The following is a 23543-nucleotide window of genomic DNA, read 5'->3' on the forward strand; positions in this document are numbered from 1 at the left end:
GTTATGAGTTTTTGATATGACTGGATTCTGTACATCAAAAGCTACAATTTGATACATGAATGACCCCTGCAGTGCGCTGCATTCTGGATATATGTATAGACATTTGTATATCCACATTTTTGGATTCAATAAAAGCACTATTTGAGAAAAAGCTCTTGAATTGTAGCGATTGGGAACACAATGCTATGTAGGATTAAATGAATGATCAATTTTCCATCTTTATTCATCAGTATCCATGTTTGTAGTCACAAATTCTGGAAATATACAAATTATAGAAAGTATTAAATGAAAAAAACACAAAAACACATTTTTGAAGAAATGTTGCCCTCTCCGAATAGAACAGGTCATAACATGTCTTGGCACTGCATGATTTATTACCCTTTTTGCAGAGCGGGTCACATATAGACATCTCATGACATCAGTACTTGCAATTTTCATAAAATTGATGCCCACTGTCTTCAAGACATCTGCATGAAAACTCATGACTGTCCAGCACGGAGAAAAAAATGAGTTGTGGTGGTAAAGGAGAAATGTACACAGGATTCTTGAACTCTTTTAAAATTAACCTTTTGCCTCTGATCACAGTGGTTACACAGTCAAAATGAGCCAGTTTAGTATCTCAAAAAGTAAGTGCCTTCAAGAACAAAGCAAAGTTATGAGTTGGCACATGGCTGCGCTGGAAGGGAAGACCTCTTGCACACATATTGCGAGTCCTGAATGTAGTTTGGGATTTGCTTCATTTAGGACATGCGCTGTTGGAATACTGAAGTAACTGAACTATGATTTGACAGGAAAAAGAGTGCAAGGCTGAGACCTTGTCACAAAAGTGTCACTACACTTCGAAGGGTAGCCATCTTGCACAGCAGTTCTATTGTTCCTCAGGCAAACCTATTTTGTGTATTACCTGTGGAACAGAAGCACTGACCTGCAAGATGGCAGCCATGCAAACCCTCTATTCACAATGGAAATATTTTCAAAACTTCATTTAAAAAGAAAAAAAAGGGTCCTTATGCCAATCACAGGCCCTCTTACCTGGGACATTCTCCGCATCCACGCACTGGTGGCCGCCGCAGCTGTTGGAACAACACTTCTGATTGGTGGGGCATTCAGCATCATTGTCACACATGTCGGCACACATCCCGAATCCCACATCATCTGCATCGACTCTCGGACATGACCCAGGTCTTATGACTGTCAGCAGTAAAACAACATGATATCAAAATATTTTCAAATGTATCCTACAGTATTGTGCATTCATATGTTGCAAAATGGGTCTGATATTTCCAATCCAGATATGCTAATAATTAACTCGTAATGATAAAATACATTGGTATAACTATCAGTATCAGGACAACAGGCATGCTTCTGAATGTAGGGAGCCACATCTGCTCTAAAGTAAAGTAACGTAAAGTTTTCCAAGTCCTCTGATGATACACTTCAATGGAAGTGGTCCATAAGACTACAGAGGCTAAGTCCGAAATGTTGGTGTCTACGGAGTTAGGGCCTGGGCTTTGCGTCAAAATGCTGATACTCAGTTGTGGCAGTACCGGTGGCTCCAGAAATCTGTCTTAGACAAGCCTAAAGACTACCTTGAACCGAGCGTTTTAAGTATATTTATGAGGAGGATGTCCAAATTCCTTGGGGCACACAGCTTGACACAGGCATACGGGACTTGTACAGACATCTGCACAAAGACTCTGCCTGATGAGGACTAAAATGTCTACTCGTGATTTCAATCACTTACTAGGACGTTGCTCATTGCACAGGCAAACTTCACAGCCGTTGGAATCTCTCTGGTAGCCAGTCTCACAATACATCATACACATCACCTCCGGACATTCTGACGACGAACGATCAAAAACAGAGGCGCATAGCACTTGTACAAGACAATCATTTGGTCTATCTTCCAGGTGAGTGAGACAGTGTTTTAAATTTCTGTGTCTAACATGTTTGCTACTCAAATAACATGGTTGTAGAAGCGTCAACATAATCGTGAGCTAGCTGTTTATGATTACGTCATGTCCACATGATGTGTAAACATGCAGGGATTTTCCATGCCAGTTTACATAAATCACATTGTAGCAATGTCTGTATGCAGTAATGGACGATGGCTACAACTGTCCCGGCACTTTAATAACAGATTTCCACTGCATTTACTGACAAATCCACAGAAAGAATAAGAAGCCGTTACTGTGGAGCCATCCTGTTTGGATGCAAGTGATACATGCGCGCCTCTCCAACCAACAGGGAGTTGTGACTTGCATAAGTGCGTGCACTTGCTCAAATTAAATCGTAGGCCTATGTGAGCCCACTGGCCCCACATAAATGACATCTCCTTGGAATGGTCTAGTTACACTGTTGGGTATTCTTTCAAGCATCCCTGTGCTACATCTAGGAGCTATTGTAGCAGAGAGCAATGGTTGTAGTAAATATAGCTCTATATATGACGCTGTTTCAAACTGTTAAAAAAAAGGAACCATGTGAAAAGAAGGGTCACACAAACCTTGAGTGGCCACCGAGGGACAAATGACTGTGGTTTTCAGATATCTTCTTTTTCAATAAAGATGGTACACGTTTTCATCCTAAAACAACAATACCACACCTTGGACAAGTTTGCTGTGAAAAAATACCATTTGTAATGATGAAGTTGAGAAAGTCCTTGCCAACCAATATTACCTGTGGGCGTGTCCTGGCATTCACAGTATGGGCATCCATTAGCTAGCTTCTTGAATCCATAGGGGCAATGCATGGCGCAGAACACCTCCCTGCAGACCTCTAACAGCAAAGAACAGGTGAAAGAGAAATACTCTTCATAAAGAACTTTCATGTGCGTCTTTAACATTGTGCAAACCCACTGATGTCTGGAACAAAAAAAATGCTACTGTGAAGAAATGAATGTGAAAAGGATGGACTTGCTCACTATCTCTTACTTGACAGGTGAGGGCAGCAGACAACCCTCTTTTCACAAAATCTGATCAGATCATGGAACCAATGGCGTAGCTAGGATTGTACTAGTGGGGGCACAAAGGGGGCCCAGCATCTCATGGGTGGGGGGCACCAGCTTTCAGTGGTGTGGTTTTGGGGGGCAAGTTTTTGTTAGCCTTGTTTAATATCCATTCACCAGTTTTCCAGCGGGAGGGGGGGCATCTGAGGGGGCACTGGGAATTTGTGGGGGGCACATCCTCCCCTCGCTACGCTACTGCAGGGCACTTGACAACAGTCAATGTTTAATACAATGATGGTGCAGCACACAATCGTAACTGCTGTGGTGAGAGATTTTTTCATAACCCTGAAAGAAATCAACCATGCATCTCTGAGGGTCACTGGCTGTCTGTTAGAAGTTTTAGCCACAGTGTTATGGGGAATTACAGAAGATGACCACGTGACCTGCTCTTTGAAAATGACTCAAGCCGCCGGAGTGGAAAGAGCAAACTGGGCTCTTGGTTTTGATGTACCCCTCAGTTTGGCATCCTTATGAAAACGGACACTTTTTGGAGTGAAAAGCATTACACGTTCCTCAAATTTTACATTGTGAAAGATTCTATCATTAGGTAGCCTGAGCATTTTAAGTTTCATTTTCGAGAAATGTAACACATAACGATCATGATCTCCACACATGCACAATAGAGACAAAATTGCCCTCCTCTTGAAAACAAGACAAACTCAACATTTCTTCCACCGTAGGGCCAAGAATGTATGCACGGTTGAAGAACAAATGCCGGTATATCAACCAAGAAAATAAACTTGCTGGATGTGTTCTGAATACCTGGCTCTTCCAGACAAATGCATGTGCTGCAGCCATTCTGGTCCAGCTGATATCCGTACTCACAGTAGATAGCACACATGAAGTCTGGACACAAGACTACAAAGTCGGAACCAAATTTGACACACGTGTTATAAAGAATGAACAGAATTATCAGCTCTCTGGTAAAATTAGAAATTGAAAAGATATCTGAAAGATATGGACTAGACCTGTGAAGCATGCAAAAAGACGCATTTGATGCTGGTCTAATGATATCCTTTCAAAGCTGTTCTCTTATTTTCAAATTTTAAATAGATAAAAAAAGGGCACTATAAGGTTCTTGACAAGCTCTAAAGTATGGCAAAGTTAGGGTTGATATTATTCTTTTCCATGCTCTACATTTTTGGCATTTTTCTGAGGCAAAAATTTGAGTGGGAGGTCCTGTGACCATACAAAAATCTTCCTTGTTATGGCAACATTCTTTTGAAAGAAAGGTTCTTAAATATGTGATTGCATTTGAGTTTCTTACTAGCTGTCGCATTCACGCAACTGTGGCCACATCCATTAGAGCAGCACTTCTCATGAGCAGCGCAGTCGCCGTCGTCGTGGCAACTTTCCACACACGCTCCAATCATGTCTTGAGGCAGGACACCAATGGGGCAGGTACCAGGATGAGCGGCTGAAACACATCAAATGAACAAATGACTTCCGTCTTGTCAGGCATTTTCAGACGGAACTGGCTATCGTTTTATACATTTACATTTTATATCCATTTCTCTTGATTAAATTAATAATGAATCCTTGCCTGTTTTTAGAGAGGTTAACATGCACAGGCCTAGTAACGCTTGCGCCTGGCACCACGGGAATGTTATGAAGGCAGCATGGACTTCTATGGACATGTCTGAACTATTTGGCTGCAGCTTCAAATCACACAAAACTCATGGGAAGTGGTTGCAACCATTACCATTGTTCATGCACTTATGTGTAATTTCAAAATGCAGCTGACTGATTTGTACGAGGCCTACTTCTTGGCACAGGATCAAATTGACAATTCAACTCAACACAAAAGGTGCCGATTTACAAGTTTTTCTGTGGCGTACCCGGTGGCTCGTAGCATTCACATATGTCGCAGCCATTAGAGTCCTTCTTGAAACCAAATAGACAGAACATCCGACAGGTCACGTCAGGGCAAGCGTCTGAATGGTGAATAAGAAAAAAGAAATCAGGACCACAAATCTGAAGTGATAACAGTGAAATCATTGATGACAGTAACTGAAGCCATGTTTTCCATTGCGACTTAAAAGATGCAGGCAACATTGCTAAACAGTTCCTGACGTACACAAACATCTGTATCATAAACAGGGCCCTATGTACACTCCATCAATAATGGATAGATGGCTGTGACATCATGTTCAATAACTGCAGTGTAGGGTTGACGTCAAAAAGGGTAGGGTTTTGAGGGAAATTACCTGTATGAAGGGAAACTGTGTTTTAATGCGACACATGGTGGATTAAACTTTGCATGGCTGGTTTATCAGTAAGAAAGTCACATTTTCTCACAATTCAAAGTTTGAAATTTTTAACATATAGCCTGGGTCTCCACAATAAAGAGTACTGCCTTTGTTTTTTTGCTTTTTTGGAGGGGGGGGCTTACAAGTTTTGCAGGATTAACATGTCAAAAACTGGGGGGTCCCCGAGTATACAATCCCACACATCAAAGGTACAATTTCAGTTCATAAATGTAGTGGACGTCCACAAAACTTAGACCAAGTCAAAAGCTGTCCCTATGTATCCTGTATGGGCCCAGTATGCAAAGCCCTATTTACTGGTCTATATCCAAGGTCAACTACACAGATGCAGTCAACTGGAAATTTAATGCAACTGGCACAGATACGGACGATAAGAGTCGGAGATGTTAAATGATGGCCAAAATTGTCTTCATTGAGTCGTCAGAGTAATAACCCCCACACAAAAAAACAAGCAATTTGTACACTGGTACGATTGACAGCCAATCCGGTTCACAAGTGACTTTGTCACAAAGGCAGATGCGCCACAATTTGTAGGCTCCCATTGGACGATCGTTAAAGTTGCGTGTTAACGTCCGGTTCCAAGGCTCCATGTATGGAGTGATCAATGCATGTAACTGTATGTACAGTGCATGTGCAGTGGGCGTAGTTAAAACTGAAGTAACGTCACACTTACAAACCAGATAATCTCTCTAACATGTCTAACATGGGCCATTTTTCAATACTCAACTCCATCTCCGTCTCAAGCTTGTTTCTGAAACCAATACCCAAGTATAGGCCTGAAGTGTCTAAACTAAAGTGAAATCCTGTAACATTTGGCTCCGGCTCTTTTATACATCTTACGTGATGTTTTGTGGCACTATCAGACTTACTATTACGCTTACAATTTCACATCAGATAGGGGGAAAAAAGTTGAAGCCTGAGAATGACAGCACACTGGCCTAGTAAAAGTACTTTCTCCACGGTCACTAGGAGATGCTCAACCAAAAAGCATACCACAAATTACAAACCACAGGTTCACTATGCATAAATTGAAATTAAAACAGCAATTAAACACTTTGGAAAAAACTGGGCCAAGGACATGAAATAACCGCATTCGCATCACACATCGATCCCGCCGTGCCCCGGCGCCGGGGCACGCCGGGCACGGCAAAACTTTCAGCGAGTATTGGTTTGTTATTTACTAACTCCGGTTATGCGAGTGACGTCACAAACAAGGCGCTCCTCAAAACGGAAACAGGCGCCGTGTCCAGTTTCGTCGCAATCGTTCATAGATTTGTGCAGAGGTTTACCCGTCATTCGTGACAAAAGTTGGTCAAAATACAACGCTGAAATAAAAATACAAGAAGAGAATTCATCCACAGACATTTTGGGTGAATTTGCGGTGACAATTTCACCGAGCGCTGATACTTACGATGCCCTTGGCCTAACCAGAGGACATGAAAACGATCCTTGAAACAAAGTATATCCGGCAATACATGAATTATAAATAAGAAATTTAAAGCGACATTTCTTTTCTTTGTTGGGTCAATTCTACCTCCATGGGTCAACAACCCTGAAAATAGCCTGACGAGTTCTCGCGTTACACCGGGAGATTTCGGACTGGTGGTTCTAGCATCACGTCCGAGTTGGATCGCTGGTTCATAATGTACCATTACGTGACAACAAGAAGCGCGGGTACCAGCCGACCCAACGCAACAGCGCGCGCTACAAAAACTGTTGGCGCGGGCTCACTCCTCAACGAAATGTCTGAGTAACCATTTTCAGATTTTGGTAGTTGTTGCAAAATGCGTTATTAGTCGCAATGAGCTTTCAATTTCATCAAGTGTCGCTTGGGAAGATTTGTAGAATCTGTACAGAAAGGCTGCACCCGGGACAGAGAAAGCCAAAACGAAAGCCACTCCCCTGCAGCATTGTTCGAAGGGAAATCCTCGCTGTGTTTCAAGTGAGTACGTGGAACGACAGGCCAGACCAGCACCCAGCCTTTACTTGTGAGAGATGCGCCAGAAAAATCCGCCATTTCACAGGGGCTACTCGACACTATGATGTAAATAAACTCCTTGTGAATCAGAAAATCCAATCCGACTGGCCTCCACACAGTGAAACATGCTTTGTGTGTGAGCTAGTACGTAAGCAAGGAAAGGGGGGCGGTTCACACAAGCACGTCAAGAGACGACGATCTTTGGCATCTTGTCAACCGGTACAGGACACACAAAGTCCTTTCGGCTGCACCGATGAAAACATTTTTGCACACCTTGGTGGAGCATCAAGTGATTCGGGCAAACAACAGCCTGTTAGTTTGGACTTGATCCCCAGCAGCGAAGATGGGAGCATTTTCATATGTTGCCTTTGTCAGTGTATTTTGAGCAGGCCATGTGTTCAGACCCCCTGTGAGCACTACTTCTGTGCCGCCTGCCTCACTGCATACTTCCAGCATGCATTCAAGCACATCACTGACAAGCCTGACATGTCCAGTTTGACGTGTCCAGAGTGCACGGCTGACATTAAGTACGACCAAATCACAAAGAGTCCCCGAGCTCTAAGCATTCTACTTGACAACCTGGAAGTCGTGATCAGTCATACATGCGGTCAAACTATTGAATATTCCACCTACTGACAAGCTAGGCCTAGTCCTAAATTTGTAATCATCAAGGCAGCAGAGATTCACAATCTTATGTATAAGAACTAGAACTGTAGAACTGCTGCAGCGAACTCAAAGACCATGTGAAATGCGGCCAGCATGGAGAACCCATACCAAAAGTTATACAAGATATTGCTGAGAAGTGGACATACGTGTAACTAAAGTTAAAAGACGATGATCGACTAACTCAGTGCCACAACAACTGGTGGTCGGGTAAGATTTTCATTTCACAATAAATTTCAACTTGATTTCCAAACAAAATTTTTCAAAACATGCTTATAAAAATACTAGTGCAGCTGCATAAATGCATGTTTGATTAAAATTTAAATAGTAAATTTCATCACCTGCAGGACATAATGGGAGACTTTGAGATATGCAGTGGCAGCAGACACAACGGTCCTTTTTGGTTGATGTGGGCGTGCACGACGGTGCAGTTCTAGGCATACATGTTAGTTCTGAGCACGTGCACAACTGCAGAAAAGGACCGGTTTGTCTCCCACCACAATAATACTGAATAATTATTGCAAAGCAAACCGCCATCACTTCCTGAAAGATGGAGGAATCCAGCATTGTGCTAAAGATGTTTCTTGAAGTGTTCTCCGTCCCCTTGTGCCGATTGAAACCGACCGTGTAAATTGGAAGCAACATTATTTGACACAAAATCTGTTGGTATACATGTATGTTAGGTTTAATCATTTGTTTATTAAAAATACAATGTACATGTAACATTCTAGCATTTCATTTCATCTGTAGGTCATCCTGACGAAACTGCATATTTCGCTCAGAGTCTTCAAGAAATTGATGCTTTTGAAAGTGCTTGCCATGTGGTAGACAGGCAGTTATCTCAGCTCCATGGGGCAGCCGGGGACAAAGAGCAACAACCTGAGTGATCACGCCCCAGATGAAACAGCAACAGTGAATCCAGAAAGGCCTCGAGGAGAAGTAATTTATTTGGTTTACAGAGACAAGCATGAGGGACTTCATGGCCGCTTATAGACAACTTCTCCCTTATCCGGTAACACCTAGACTTCATCTGCTGGACTTCATCATGCCATCGAGCAATAAGCCAGATTGAAAGTGGGCTTCGGGGCTACTAAATGAACAAGGCGGGGAAACCAACACACACAGAATTAAACTGTAACGAGAGGGTTGCACAAGCTTGGAGTAGGCGAGAACTTCAGAAGCTCACGGCCACCATACGCTGCCATCATGTCGCCACCACTCCAGAACTATGTAGGAAGGAACCTTCCATTGCCTGAAAGTGCAGTAAGAAAACAATAATATGCACTGGAACTGGGAACAACTCAAGTTTCACTCTCAACCGTCATGGTTTTGTCAAACTTCATTGTACATGTTTTGATTCATTAATTGCTGTGCCTCAGTATCGTAGAAACTGTTTTTACTTTGATTTTAGTTTTGAGCACGAGATGTACTTTACAATACTGGTACATGTACAGACACATGCCCATGTGTGTATCTGGCTCGTAAGTGTGACGCCACTTCAGTTTAAACCACGCCCACTGCACATGCACTGCACATAGAGTTACGTGTACATGCATTGGTCATCGTTTACATGGAACCATGGAACTGGAGGTTAACGCACAACTTCAGTGATCGTCCAATGGGGGCCTGCAAATCGTGGCGCATCCACCTTTGTGACGAAGTCACTTACGAACCGGATAGATTCGCATGTAATTGCCAAACATAAGCAGTTATGTGGATTAAATGTACATACATGTGTTCTTATAACTATCTACATGTACTAGTACATGCACTCATGTATAGCTTTCATTCATTCCCAGCAGTGTTCCCGCAGTGAATGAATGGGGTGTCTTTTCTATTTATACCGCACTTGAAAAAACAAAACCAAAAAACACGACTGAGCCAATGTTGGTGAAAGGTGACGTGCATGTAGGCCTACTTCTAGTTGCGTCCAACTTGTCAGACATCCTGACAGTACATGTATTGGCATGTAAGCAAAGCATGCTGGTTTACACTATCAGAACACATCCAAGACGATGTGCAAAGGCTCCTAGAAAGTCATGGCATGTACATTATTATTGACTTGTCTCAACCTGTGAATACATGTAATAACTTCGGACTTGACACGTGCATTTAACATGATTAACCTGTGACTGAGAATACCCTGTTAATACTGAAAAAATATCTTTGTGTACATGTACATCTGCTCTGGAACCCACATCACTTGTCAGGTCCTAATCTTAATCACATTCCCCTGTGAACATGGGTTGACTGAAGTTTCACTTTTTACTTTTGGAGCTTGCCACAGTCGTGGTACAGTAATCAAAAGTTCACAGAATTGCATGGAAAAATTTGTCATGTTTGTAAATAAATAGGAGATAATTGTGTATAAAGTAATTAAATACTCCATTTTGCGTTTACTTTCTCTTGAAAAGTAAAGTTTTCAGTAACAGGCCTACATTTCACTACCAGTTCTATCATGTCAAGAGTCGTGTAATGCTTACTCTAGTGCTTTGGAATCATACAATCTATCTACACTACAACTGTTTTTATGTACAATACATTCAAATCAATGTGTCATACCCCATGTCATATCCTTTATCTACATGTAGATCTAATAGAAAAATCAAGACTTTCTTGAAAAGGGAAATATCAAATTTGTATATTTACCTTCAAAATTCTTCCTTCGATCTCCATAATCACATCTGAAAGTCCCCCCCCCCGCAAGGAGCACGAAATTTATCACACACTGCTACGACCACTAAGCCTTGCACGAGACAGCGACTTGATTGAAACATCATTTTTTGCATCTTTGTTCATCTTTAAGATCGTTTGTACACACTTAGTCAGTTTCCCTATGCGGTTTGATTTATTATTTGTGTTCAGAAAGCCGTATCCTCCCTGAGTGATCCCTGTTCACCACTTCCCAGGTTGTATCATGTAATCAGGTCGTGATCCCTGGCTATATGGTGTTCCAGGTTACATAGCTTCTGACTAGCACCCCCGAACAAAGACATCGACAAATTGGAAGAGCTACCAATGTTGGGCTGGACAGCTCAGTTGGTAGAGCATTAAGTATGGTATTCCAGAGGTCGTAGGTCCAAGTCCCACTGCAGTTTATTTGTTTGTTTGTCTTTATGATCTTAAGTTGTTGACTGAGATTTCACAAAATAATGTACCGGTAGACCCAAAACTTGATGTTTACATCGACTTAAGGAATGAAGTCTAATCTGTCAATACATCATATAAATATAAAATACAATGCACTTGACATTTTTTTCCGTCGGGAAACGACAACTCACAATCTGTACGCAAGTAACGACCCACTGTGTCCCACATGGAAGTGCGCGATGCAGCTACTTGTTCACAAAGGATTGCGACACCCACTGGTGTGCAGGTTCATTGTGACTTTATGGTTGTCTTTCATTCTTCATATACAAAATCAATCAAACCTTCGTATATTCAGAGGGGCATTTAAATTCCCCGACGCAACAAAGGGAACATTATGCATTCCATGATCACATGATTTTACCACTAACTAGAATTGACCAACAGAGAGCATGTGATTTCACGGGTGAAATGGCCATGAACTTAGTAGGATTATATCCACCATGAGCAGAAGCACCCCCTCATGGTTGAAAAACAGCCATGCTGGTCGGGAGAGTTCATTTTTATTGGTAGCTATGCGACCACAATGCACGCATTTCATGGTCATTTATGAAGCAGGGAAGTGCAGTTCCTTCCAAAGGAGCCTCTGGTGCTATAGGAAAATTGCACCCCAGCTCTTGGTTGCGCTTAGGGCTCATAAACAAATGGGATTTAATTCTGTCATTTGATACGTCACACTCTGTCTCTTCCGCAACTCTCTGCATCTAGACAACTTGCGTGCTGTTACTACCAATGGAAACTATAGGCTTGAGATACACAACCAATTTGATTTTTACATCATACCCGGAGTGGGGTTGGCAGTCACGCAAACATGACCACAACCGTTGGAGCAACACTTCTGATCGGCAGAGGGGCAGTCTCCATCGTTGCGGCACAGCTCAGAACAGATCCCGCTGACGCCAGTCGACAGGTCTCCAACTGGGCAGGTGCCTGGATGAACTGGGAAACAATGTGCAAACAATATACACATTTATAGCATGCATTAATCCATAAAATGCCAGAAGGAAATGTAAAGTTTAGCTGGCATATAAGTTCAGTGTTTATCAAGCTGTTAAATTATATGATGCAAATCGAATTGAAGAGTCAAAGAGCAGCATATGCGTGTATAATGCAGCTGCCTTTAAGACTTATGAGCAAGACCTACAATCATAAACATAACAGGATATGTACTAGGAATTCACTGGCCCAATTAAGATCTCCATAAACCAAATCCAGTCAAGAAACACTGCTTTTGTGGAAATTCAAAACTACTGACAATTCCCTTTTCCTTTGAAATTACAGTATTTGAAGAGTTAACTTCAATGATGACTTGAGCTACTGCCTTGTCCAAACTCAAATTTTCTGAGTTACTTTCAAATTGTCTTGCTGACAAATTATGGGTTGCCAGAAACGATGTTGACGAGTGTGCTGCTGAGCGAAGGGGTTCTCGGTATCCTACCAGTCACTGGTTCCATGCACTGGTGACCACAGGCATTAGGGCAGCACAATTGGGAGTTATTACATTCGGTGTGCATGCTGCAGTCGGTGACGCACACACTCAGCTGGTTGGGGGTAACGCCCGGACATCCCAGAGTAGCAGGGTCTGTAACCAACCAAGACCAACCCATTTCAATATCATTACATGCCCAAAAGATACTTGAGGTGAATTTCATACCTAAGACATAATCATATTTACCCACTGTCTATCCGTGAAACACATTTCTAATCCAAAGAAAATTGAAAACATTAGTTTTCAAACAGCTGATGCTAGTAGCAGATGTTGGGAAGGGGATTTTACAAAACTCCATTTAGCTTCCGACTGATACTATGAAAAAGCCAAGAATAAAAAAAAGAAAGAAAGAATCACTTCCTTAGTTTCACAACTTTTTTCAAGAACTGCCTTCAAATATAGGAGAGCGCATCACGGAATCCACCAGTTCCTGGAACATTCTAGCATAGTATACTGTGCCCTCATATCTTGCACACAATGCCCTCATACGTCAACCCAAACCCCAATCCTTCATTTGCTTTCCGGGAAAGCTAGAAATGTTCCTTGACACACACCTGCGACTATAATATTGAAACGCTCCGACGGTCTAATAGGTTTCACACGGCGGTAAGAAAGCACACTAGGTTCAGGACTCCTGTTTTCGAGGGCGAAACTCGTTTATTTTGGCAACACAATCAACTTGTCCGTCCGAAGACTCACAACCAAAAACCAACCTTGAGGCCGCCCAAAGACGCCTCCTAGCGCTGGCGCGGCGGGGACTCCCAGTTGGTCCAGCAAGGGTGCCAGCCACACCACCGTGGAGTCAGACTGGCACCCCCACCCGGCTGGCCGGCCCCCACAATATAGTTATGGAAACATATTATCACCTGGTTGCACTGCCTCAATGCAGGTGTGCCCGCAGCCGTTGGAGCAGCATTTCTGGGTCGTGCTGCAGTTCCCGTCGTGATCGCAGACCTCGACACAGGCGCCAAACCCAGCACCGTCGTCAACGACAGGGCACTCACCAGCATGGATCACTGCCAGAGAACAGATATAATGGTACAGTCTTCACATCAGATCATAGATATAAAGTCTTGATCTTGTGTTAATTTCAAATTCCATACAGTGCCAAATGTGTATGTTGTCCTATGCGCCACAGGTCGACCTACTTGGTCTGAACTGATCATTTTTACAAGACCTCTATTTGGTCTGTGGCATAATTTCTACAGGATTGATAATGCTGGGCCCTGCACAGAGTGAAGTAAATGTTGTTGCAATAAAACCTCCTAACAGCAAGATTTCGAGTGACGGCACTCAAGTGCCTTTTCTTTGGACTGCTAGCAATGCACTGGATGCTATGCTATGAATGGCCACTGTATGGACTACACTTGAACCTTGTTAGTAAGAGGTCCTTAAGACTTGACAAATTACCTTGTTATAACAGGAATCTTGTATCATCAGGAATGAAAACAATGAAAAACAAAGGATTGGGACCTACAAATATCCTTGTTATTAGCAGAATCTTGTATTAACACTGCTCTGTATTGGGTGCCGTCACTTCGAAGCAGAAAGTGGTAAAATGTTTACCAGTTGGATGGTTGCACTGGCAAGTGTCGCACCCGTCTGAGTCTTGCTGGTAGCCATGAGGGCACCACATCATGCACATCACAGGCGGACACTCGGGCTCTGGAGACCGATCAATTCAAACCTGTTGTTTACCAACTCTCATTGGGAAATGGTGGGCATTCATACTGTTTATTGTGACACCATTCATTAACATATGCTAATAAGCTACTCAAGGTACATGTTGCTACAAACATATTTGGCTGTGCCTCTCCAGAGTAGACTAACTGTTCACTTTAAGGTGTGTATTTACATGCAGTACAAACGGTGGCCCTTTGTTGGGAACTTGCTGTGTGTTCGTGCACGTTTGGCACGGGACGTTCCTTGCACGTGCCACAAACCAACATTTTTTACGAACTGTCTTCATATTTGTCCCGACGAGAACTTGTATTAAAGAGAAAACTGCCTGTCCCTTCATTGTCAGTGGGGGCGCACTTCAACTAGGGTGGGGATGAAATACAGCCATGTGGCCATATGCCTCCTAGCGTACTGGTTCAGGCCTGCTAAACAACAAGACTCCAACTGCTTTTGACTCCCATGTATTCATAGGAGTCAAACTACTTGCGCACTTGTTAACCACGTACTTTAATATCAAACTTAACCATGGCTTTTGCATGGTTCGCGTTAGGTGGTTTAGTGACCATTGTAGATGTCCAAGCTGTACACATAATGTACAAATGAACTTCATCGGGAACGATGGAATTGCAATTACCTTTTACTGCATCGACACAGGTGTGCCCACATCCATTGGAACAACATTTCTGATTGGTTGTGCAGTTGCCATCATTATCGCATAGCTCCTGACAGATCCCAAATCCACCGTCAATAACTGGACAGGAGCCCTCATGAATGACTGATTATGAGGCAGAAGAACAATACAGGGCTGAATCAATAATCAATGTTCAACCTTCCATTCAATAGACTATTTGAATATTTGGTTAAATTTCAAGGCAGGAATGTTTCAAGACAAGGGCCCATTCCTTAGCCAAAGGAGGGTGCCGAAAGCCCAACTCGTGTTCAGTCCGAATTGCTGTTTTTATGTCTTTATGGCACTTTCAACTCAGGCCATTTGTGCCAATAACTCTGCAATTGTTCATAACCTTTTTTAATCAGCATCACATTACGGAGTTAGGAAAAGGTCCAGTATTTGAGGCAGGAGGAAACCCAGAGAATACCTGCGAGAGCGAGTATGGACTGGAAACCAAATGCACTTAAAGCCTGGGATAAGCTGGGACTCGAACCTGGGCCTCATTGGTGCAAAGCGAGGAAAGAACTGCTACGCTAACCTGCTCCCCCCCCGTCCAAATTGGCAATTTATATCCTTTTTACCAGTGATTTTCCCCATCACAAAAAGTAAGAGAGAATGAACAAGTAAAGGTAGTTTGTGGTCTCAATGTTGGCAACATCCTTTTAAGTTGATACTTCCAACACTGTCAAATGTTCTCTAGTTTTATGAAGGCTAATTTTTTCTGACCTGAAAATGGACAGAATGAGTATGGTACCACCGCGGTAATGGGATCTTCTTAGATAAGTCCGTGCCTACCAGGTATATCCAGCGGCTGGATGCAAGCGTGCCCGCAGCCGTTGGAGCAGCACTTGTGAGAGGTAGGGCAGTCCTGGTCCTGACCGCACAGCTCCACGCAGGTTCCTACAGCTCCCTCCGGCAGCAAGCCCACAGGGCAACTACCGGGCTTCTCTGCAGGACAAATTGTCAACACCGATAAACACCAATTTCAAACAGTTTCAAAATTAATTCAAATTACCTCACTTTACCCTTTCCTAGTGGTCAAGAGCCATGGCACCCAGCCCAGTTTCTCAAAGGGAGATCCTGGATGACAACTGGAAATATGTCTTATAAGTCTGGTTTCCAGACCAACAGATTCTAACTAGTTCTAGAAATCTTTAGGTTCAGTAGCCATCATGGTCAAGTGACCAAAATAGGAGAACATTCTCTGAAAAGTTTCTGAAATTGGGCAAAATTTTCTGAATCAATTGGAATGATTTTCAGGTACTGTATCCAATACACATTATATTCAGGTATAGATCTGCAAATACTAGGCACTCTGAAATTGCTTGTCTTTCAAAAAATAAGTGTTAATTTTTTTCGTACAAAGATTTCCACAGCTCCATCGATATTGTAAAGATGAGGTGGTGAGCCAGTTGACTTTTTAACAAACCTGTCACCGGTTCCCTGCATTGGTGCCCGCAACCATTAGAACAGCACTTGTGATTCCGGCCACAGTCAGCATCGCTGGTACAGTCCTCTATGCACAATCCCACCCCCAAACCGGTGGTTGTAGGACACTGCCCGGGCTTGGTAGAATTGTCTGCATGTACAAGTCACAACTTAACTTGATTATGAGTTCATGCTAGCTGTTTGTCAAGTTCGACTGTTGCAATTTCCAAGAGTTGCCAACTGATTCCCAGCTGGGGCCAATTTCATAGACCTGCTTAAGCACAGACTTTTCTTAAGCACAAAGAAACCTTGCTTTCATAATGAACAAAGGTTACCAGCTCAAACTCTACGTGATTGTCATGCTAGCCAAGAGAGGTAAATAACATTCCAAAACAACATACATGTACATCACAAGAAGTTTTGGCCAAGCAAACAATCACAGAAGGCTTAGGGCTGTGCCAATTATTCATATCTTCAATTATTGAATATTTATTTAAGAGATCAAGTATTCGGAGGTGAAAAGCAGTTAGGCAGTGGATAAAGGGAAAAAAAAATATTTATTTTATTTGGTTACAAAATGGCATTCTAAAATAAAGTTTTAAGTTGTGAAAAGTAAACTTAAAGGCAGCTGAATGTGTTTGACCATTGATAAGGCCAAAAACGACTTTTCTTTTAAGTTCTTCTCTTTACGTTTAGCAAAGTTACGTAGAGTTTATTTAGAACAGCTTTTGAGGAATTTGGTACAACCAAATATTCCAATATTTGTTCAAACGGTAGATATTCAATTTGTCCAACAGACTCATCCATCAGCCGGCAGGCCCCCAAATAGTTGATTAGTCTGACCATTGTTGACTAAATCAGCGTGTGATTTGATCATTGATCTGACGAGTTACTTGACCTGTGGCTAATCCGATACGTAGTTGAGCAAATATGTTCATTAGTATATAGTAAAAAGGGTTTCCATTTGCTGTCAAACACAAAAAGTTCAAACAAATCACAGGACCCCATTGGCTTACCCTCGGTGGCCCTTAGGGGCCGAGTCCAATCAAATTCAAATTATTGAAAATGGTACAATTGACTCAAGTGGGGATATTCCATTACGTTGTCGCATTTATGCTTTGGATGTGGAGGCCACACATCATTACTTGCTTTGCACCCTTGTGTCCACTTCTTACAATGAGTTCAGAAATCCTGACTTGATGAATCTGCCAGCCGTTTGTACATAGTGAATCAGCTCATCTACCAAACAGGTCACAGCCAATCAAATTGCTGGACTTGTTTTTGTTACATCGTTCATACATGTACCTCTAGTGTAATGAATGAGGCTACAAGTCTGACAACTAGTACTTTGATTGGTGGGATTTCCAAGTCTGACTACTTTGATTGGTGGAAATTCCATATACATAATTGCAAGATCCTGTCGTTCATGCAATTATGAATAACTACATATCACCAACATGGGTCTGATTGGCTAATCTGTCAAGTCAGACATACACATTCTTTGAGGTTGACACCAGTCATTGCGAAAAACTATCAAATGAGGGCGCCAAAGAAGAAGTTATGCAAGTTGCGCTGCCGAGCACGATGAAAGTATACTGTGTATGTGATGGCTGACTGGGGACGAGCAATGTAAGTCCCACTTGAGTCAAGACTATGAAAATTTAAATAGTTGAGCATTTTCTGTTTTCACCTGTAATATTGAGCTATGTATGCAATCACACATATGAAGCCAAACCACGGTTCACAACCATGCACAATGCATGACATCTAGGTGCTCAACCAACCATAAAAACTTCACGTGTGAAATTGGGCTCCTATAACATTCAGGCTTTATCTTCCTTTAAAAAAAAACCTCGCTGCCCACAATTTCGACCCGGTATTCGAACCCACACCCCATCCATCACAAACCATTATGCAGTAACCACTGTAAAACGGTGTTTTTACTGTTGATATACCGATGAACAGCTGCAATGTGAGTCTAATACACATTGGGCATGCCCAGTACAAATACAACCACCGTGGTTTGGCTTCATACGTATTGTTGCATATACATCTCGTAGTATCACTGCAATAATATGGGATCAGTTGGTAACCAGGGCAGAACTATTCGCTTATTAAAGAAGGCAATTCGATTACATTTTTTTTTTTTCCTTTTCATTTCAATGTGCTGCACCCATGAATCGAAAAATAAATGTTCTAAGACAGGCATAGCCCTCTTAACCCCTTCGCACTGGGAGGTGGCTATAGCCGCCGTAAAAATTGAGATCCTCAGCCCACTTTTCAGCTATTATTCTCGGCCAATGCTCGAGTGAACACGGTGAAAGAAGGCAGACCCTGGCTCTTGTATATATGGTAATTGGTCTTTGTGCGTAGCCCAGAAATGAAAAGACCGATTTTGCATCATAATCACCAGCTTCACAATAGTCCCCACTTTAAAAAGAGGCAACGGGAATGTGGAAGGGTGAGTAGAGCCGCATGCCACCGAACAATGAGCCTTTTTGCTGTGTAATTCAAAGCGTGTAGAGCACGCAGGGCCGCAAACTGAGAATTTGCGGTGTGGCAGGTGGTCTTCGTGGCCAAGCGAGGCTGGAATTCTTGGAGTCGGCTTTTGGGAGGAAATTCCCGTTATCAAGGGGTTAACACTACCCTTCCCTGGATATGACCCTGGTATAATTGCACCAAAATGTAAGTCCAGCAGCATATTAGGAATTATACCTTGACCACGGGTGCTGGCTGCCAAGCACTGATGACCACAGCCATTGGAGCAGCATTTCTCGGTCTGGGCGCAGTCGCCATCATGACCGCAGCTATCCACACATATCCCTGCGACATCCTGGTCAGGTGTCGGACACTCACCACTGTGTATCACTGACAGAAATGAACCCAAACAGAACAAAACCTATACCATATATACACACTTTGTAAAAATTTGAATTTCATGGTCATCCAACAGTGCAAGTGACCATGAGAGACTTTGAGATACTTGTTGGTGACAGACAAGCAAACCCTTTAACCACAGTTGTGTGTATGCTCAAAAGTACATGTACAGCACGTGTATAAGCTGAAGTGACATGCATGCCCAAAACTTGCAAGAAGGACCAACTGGTTTGTCTGCTGCCATCAAGCCTCTCAAAGTCTCCCATTACAGGATGATTATCCCTGTGACAATGAAGAAGTGTTCAGTTTCGGAAGTGGAGGAAAACCCTAGAAAAGCATCCTTTGGAAATATACGGAATTAGGTAGGACTGAAAACCCAGTCCATGTGCCGAACTAAACAGGACTGCAACGTCAGGTAGCAGATGTGGAAGACTGGGGAAAATATCCCAACTTGTCTCCTCTAAGAATCATGTAACATTTGAAACTTGATTCCAAAGAAAACTTCTTTGGGGAGCTTAAAAAGATTGAAAAATGTTGAGCTAATACATGGTTGGGGATTCCTCACAAAAATATAGCTTTTACCTGTCTGGTTGTTGCAGGAACATATGCTGCAGCCATTTGCATCCTGCTGATAACCAAAGTGACAGGCTATCCTACAGGTAACTTCAGGGCACGGAGCTGCAGATGACAAAGAGATAACCTTTAGTAAGGGCAAAGGGCCCAATCAACCTACCAGTTACCCCATGAGATTGGCCATGGTTGCTGTAGGCAAGCATTATGTGCGTGTGTCATAAATAATTATTTTGTTTGGTTGTGAAACAAGCACAAATTCTTTACAAAACATGATGGCCACAATCCGAGCTGTGCTTGGTTGTCATTATCTTGCCAATTCTTGATACTTTTTGCTTGTTCATCAAACTTTGAGCATTTGCCCACCACCTTAATCTACACTGAGCTGAAGTGCACCCTCACCGGTTGAAGAAAGACAGATGGTACTAAGTTTTCCAACCGGGTTCTAGCACGCGTTTGGCGTGCATGAAAAGACCACACAGTCTAGACTAAAACTGTCGCTAGTACTCGGTGTACTTGCACAGCTATGCGGAATGTGAGTACCGAAGGACTGTCAATTGTATTTCAAAACACGCCCTCTTTTGTTCCTGCTCAGAGTGGATGCTGTGAACGGCATCGGGTCCTTGCCTACACCAGGTTACATGTACCACAAACGCAAGTACATGAAGTCCAGAGAGGGGTTGATAGAGGGGTTGGGCAAATAAAAGATGGGGGCATTTAACACAAACCTTCAGTTGCTGGGACAACATCAGTGCAGACATGACCGCATCCATTGAAACAGCATCTCTGCAGGGGCACCGTACAGTTGGCGTCACTTTCACACTGCTCCACGCATAATCCAAATGTACCATTGCTGGGTGCTATGGCTGGGCAGTCGCCAAGTGCGAGTCCTGAATGCAAAAGTACGAACAAAATGAAGGCTCTTTCACTTTTTCCACAAAATAATCCCTATAAATCACTTATGGATAGAAATATTTTAACAAAGATTGAGTCAAAGCAATTGTTCCTTTAAAGCAAATTATAGTGTTCTGGCCACAGTACTGCAGGGCCCTTATTTATGTATTCAGTATCACTGTGGAGCCCTGGGCTGGTGAGTCTTTTCAGAAATGTCAATCTGGTTTGTTCACAAGTCTTGAGAATTCCTTTAAGCAGCTGTGCGACATTCCTTTTGAATAACTCTCACTGCAGGCTTATGAAAGGGTAATTCCAGAAATTAGGGGTCCATTTTTTTCGTGTCGCTGTAACATCTGATATATGATTTCTGTGAGTTCAGAACACATTTTCTAAATTCCAAGAGTGATGAATTGATGCAAATTACCTGCCAAACAAATAGTAACAGTTTGAAAACGCTTCCGGTGATATTTCCATGTCAAATAACAAAGGTCAGATGTACATGTAACACGGACACGAAAATGTCACACTTCTGGACCCCTAATTTCCGGTATTACCCAAAAGCTGCCTGTAAGGCCAGTAAGATAGGGTGTGGACTTACGGCTAGGGCATGGTGGTGGATGGTGTTGTGTAATTTTGTTCCATGCATGTAGTTTCGGCACAGTGGTGCCTACTGATGTACTGTATGCTTAGTTATTTGAAATGGCCTAGTTTTTCTGTTTGCACCACCACTACCATTTTTGGAAGGGTTAAATGGTCTGCATAGTCTTTCTGTGAGTATGTCCAATCTCTTTTCTTTTAGGTTTACGTTTTAGGTTCTCCTCCCCTGCTATGCTAAGACTACGGTGTTTCACAGTGTTTGAAGGTATATGGATTTCTTTCCTTAACTTTTCACTGACGTTTGAATTTCGACCATTAACTTAATGTAAATATAGCTACAGTAGTCCCCCTTACTGGCGGTTGGACCCTGGGGGTTTGCCATTAAAATATGAAACCTTTCAAGAAAACTTACACCATGATGGGAAGGTCACAGGCTTTTGCAATGTAGAAGTCATATGTGTCTGGCTGTGATCTTCAAGATTAAAACTTGAACAGACATGTCACTGAAACTCCTTCGAGAGTAGAGACACACTGCTAGTGCAAAGATTATACAAATCCATCCACCGTTTTTGAAAAATCTAGGCAGTTTCTTGTAAAAATACAAAACACACACCCACCTGCTCATTAAAAACTATGGATAAAAACACATTTTTTTAGCCTATAAACTTACTGAGGCAGGCCCTAACAAAGTTTTAAAAGTGAAAGTAGGCCAGATAAATTAGATCTAAACTTCAAAATATTGGCAACATCTGCAGGCAAGATAATTGAAGCAGCAAATAGATGTAGCTAGGCTAGGCCGGCCCTACCATGCACAACCTTGGCCTGTTATCAGCGATGATAAAAATTACATGGAATTATACTTTATAGGCCTACCGGTCTGCAGCTGATTAAGTCAGTAAAAAGATAAAAACACCCCCCCCCCCAGTCGATCAGCCAGTGAACTTGCAACATGGCAATAAATGTGTTGAGACAAAAAAAAACAAGCCATTGACAATATCTGAAGGCACTAGTAAAGTACCGCCCCCCCCCAAGCGTCCCGTGAAAACAGCAAAACAGTGACTGGTGCAATACCACCTGAACATACCCCACATGCTTGCTCAGTTCTGTGGGTAACCTATTTCTACCCATGTTCTACCTGAACACGCTCTGGTTCTGGGCTTTACAGCTCCTCCACATGCTCGAGCTCCAGTTCATGCATGTCAGCATCAGGAACAAGTGTCAAATTCCTAGCCGTAATGGCCCAATGTCACAAAACTACATGTACGAGGGAACTTTTTCTCCACCAGTACAATTTTGTGAACCACGCGCGCGTGCGTGCACCACGGGGACATAAGTTGCGCCCTCAAGAGTCACATTTTTAAAAATGTTATTAAGGAAACAGAGCAGCGAACATAACAACTTGTAACAATGTATTACAACAACTCAAACGAAATCTAAAGAATTCTTCTCACCGAAAGCGACAAGAGGGTACGGGATAGTTTTCTTTTTCTGCTTTTTTTTTGGGGGGGGGGTTCTTAGAAAATTCTTCATCCGTGCATTTTGGGGAGCACTGTCACACAAAAGACCTGACCATCCTTGTCAAAAGAACACAAATTACACGATGGACGAAATGTTTTCTGAATGCTCTCACACAATGCCAGAGTATAAACAACATGGACTTGCTCATTGTGCCGTTCCAGTAGCAGGGAAATAGCTGTCCGTGAAATGCCAGATTAATAACTTCCGCAAGCTGTCCGTTGTCAAAGCCAATACGTGTACTTTGTTTTAAAAACACGCCGAATTTTTACATTAAAACCGTCATTGAATCATTTGTTTTTGGTAACCCCTTAAATGCACTAAGAAATTATTCCTGGAATTCATGAAACCCATTCCATTCAACCAGCACGCAGAGCTAACAGCCAAGGAGAACAGTGGCCAGCCATGCCCCATCCCGTAACTAAGGAAACTCCTTGAACTTGTGTCATTGAAAAGTCATGTCTGAGGGATATCGCAAGCCGCAGAGACTTATAGTACAAAAACTGGAGCTCGAACAGTGATTTAGAGTCCTTGTAATAATGACAAAAGATCTCGACTGCAGCATTTCGATTGCCGAACGGAAACTCTCAGCATCTCAGTTCGCAAGATTAAGTAACATACTAGTGCCCGGCATATTTGGCACTCTCGTAGGTCATTCACGAGGGGCTAGGGTATAACAACTGACTATTTAATTAGTTTGGGGTTCAGCCTGTGCAAGGTTGACATTGCAAAACCTTCGAATTAGTTTTCAAGGTCGGATCGGG

At 42.6% G+C, this 23543-nt stretch overlaps 1 protein-coding gene and 1 long non-coding RNA gene across 2 annotated transcripts in view; one reads left to right on the forward strand and one right to left on the reverse strand.

The window, feature by feature from the left end:
* LOC110989280 (uncharacterized) overlaps nt 1-22355 on the reverse strand; it is a 38915-nt gene extending 16560 nt beyond the window's left edge. The window contains 17 exon segments of the mRNA XM_022253554.2: nt 1033-1191; nt 1745-1840; nt 2677-2775; nt 3767-3862; nt 4272-4421; nt 4843-4938; nt 11843-11998; nt 12498-12641; nt 13415-13564; nt 14115-14213; nt 14863-15003; nt 15694-15846; nt 16328-16477; nt 19042-19194; nt 19786-19881; nt 20502-20663; nt 22349-22355. Coding sequence (XP_022109246.2) covers nt 1033-1191; nt 1745-1840; nt 2677-2775; nt 3767-3862; nt 4272-4421; nt 4843-4938; nt 11843-11998; nt 12498-12641; nt 13415-13564; nt 14115-14213; nt 14863-15003; nt 15694-15846; nt 16328-16477; nt 19042-19194; nt 19786-19881; nt 20502-20663; nt 22349-22355 — 2107 coding nt within the window.
* On the forward strand, nt 7884-10548 carry LOC147796396 (uncharacterized). Its single transcript, XR_015428000.1, has 2 exons — nt 7884-8122; nt 8663-10548. It is a non-coding gene; the product is annotated as an uncharacterized LOC147796396 (long non-coding RNA).
* Nucleotides 22356-23543: the final 1188 nt, after the last annotated feature.

The sequence above is a fragment of the Acanthaster planci genome, linkage group LG16 (genome assembly GCF_054643075.1).
Source record: "Acanthaster planci isolate LZ-2023a linkage group LG16, COTS_SCS, whole genome shotgun sequence".
NCBI lineage: Eukaryota > Metazoa > Echinodermata > Asteroidea > Valvatida > Acanthasteridae > Acanthaster > Acanthaster planci.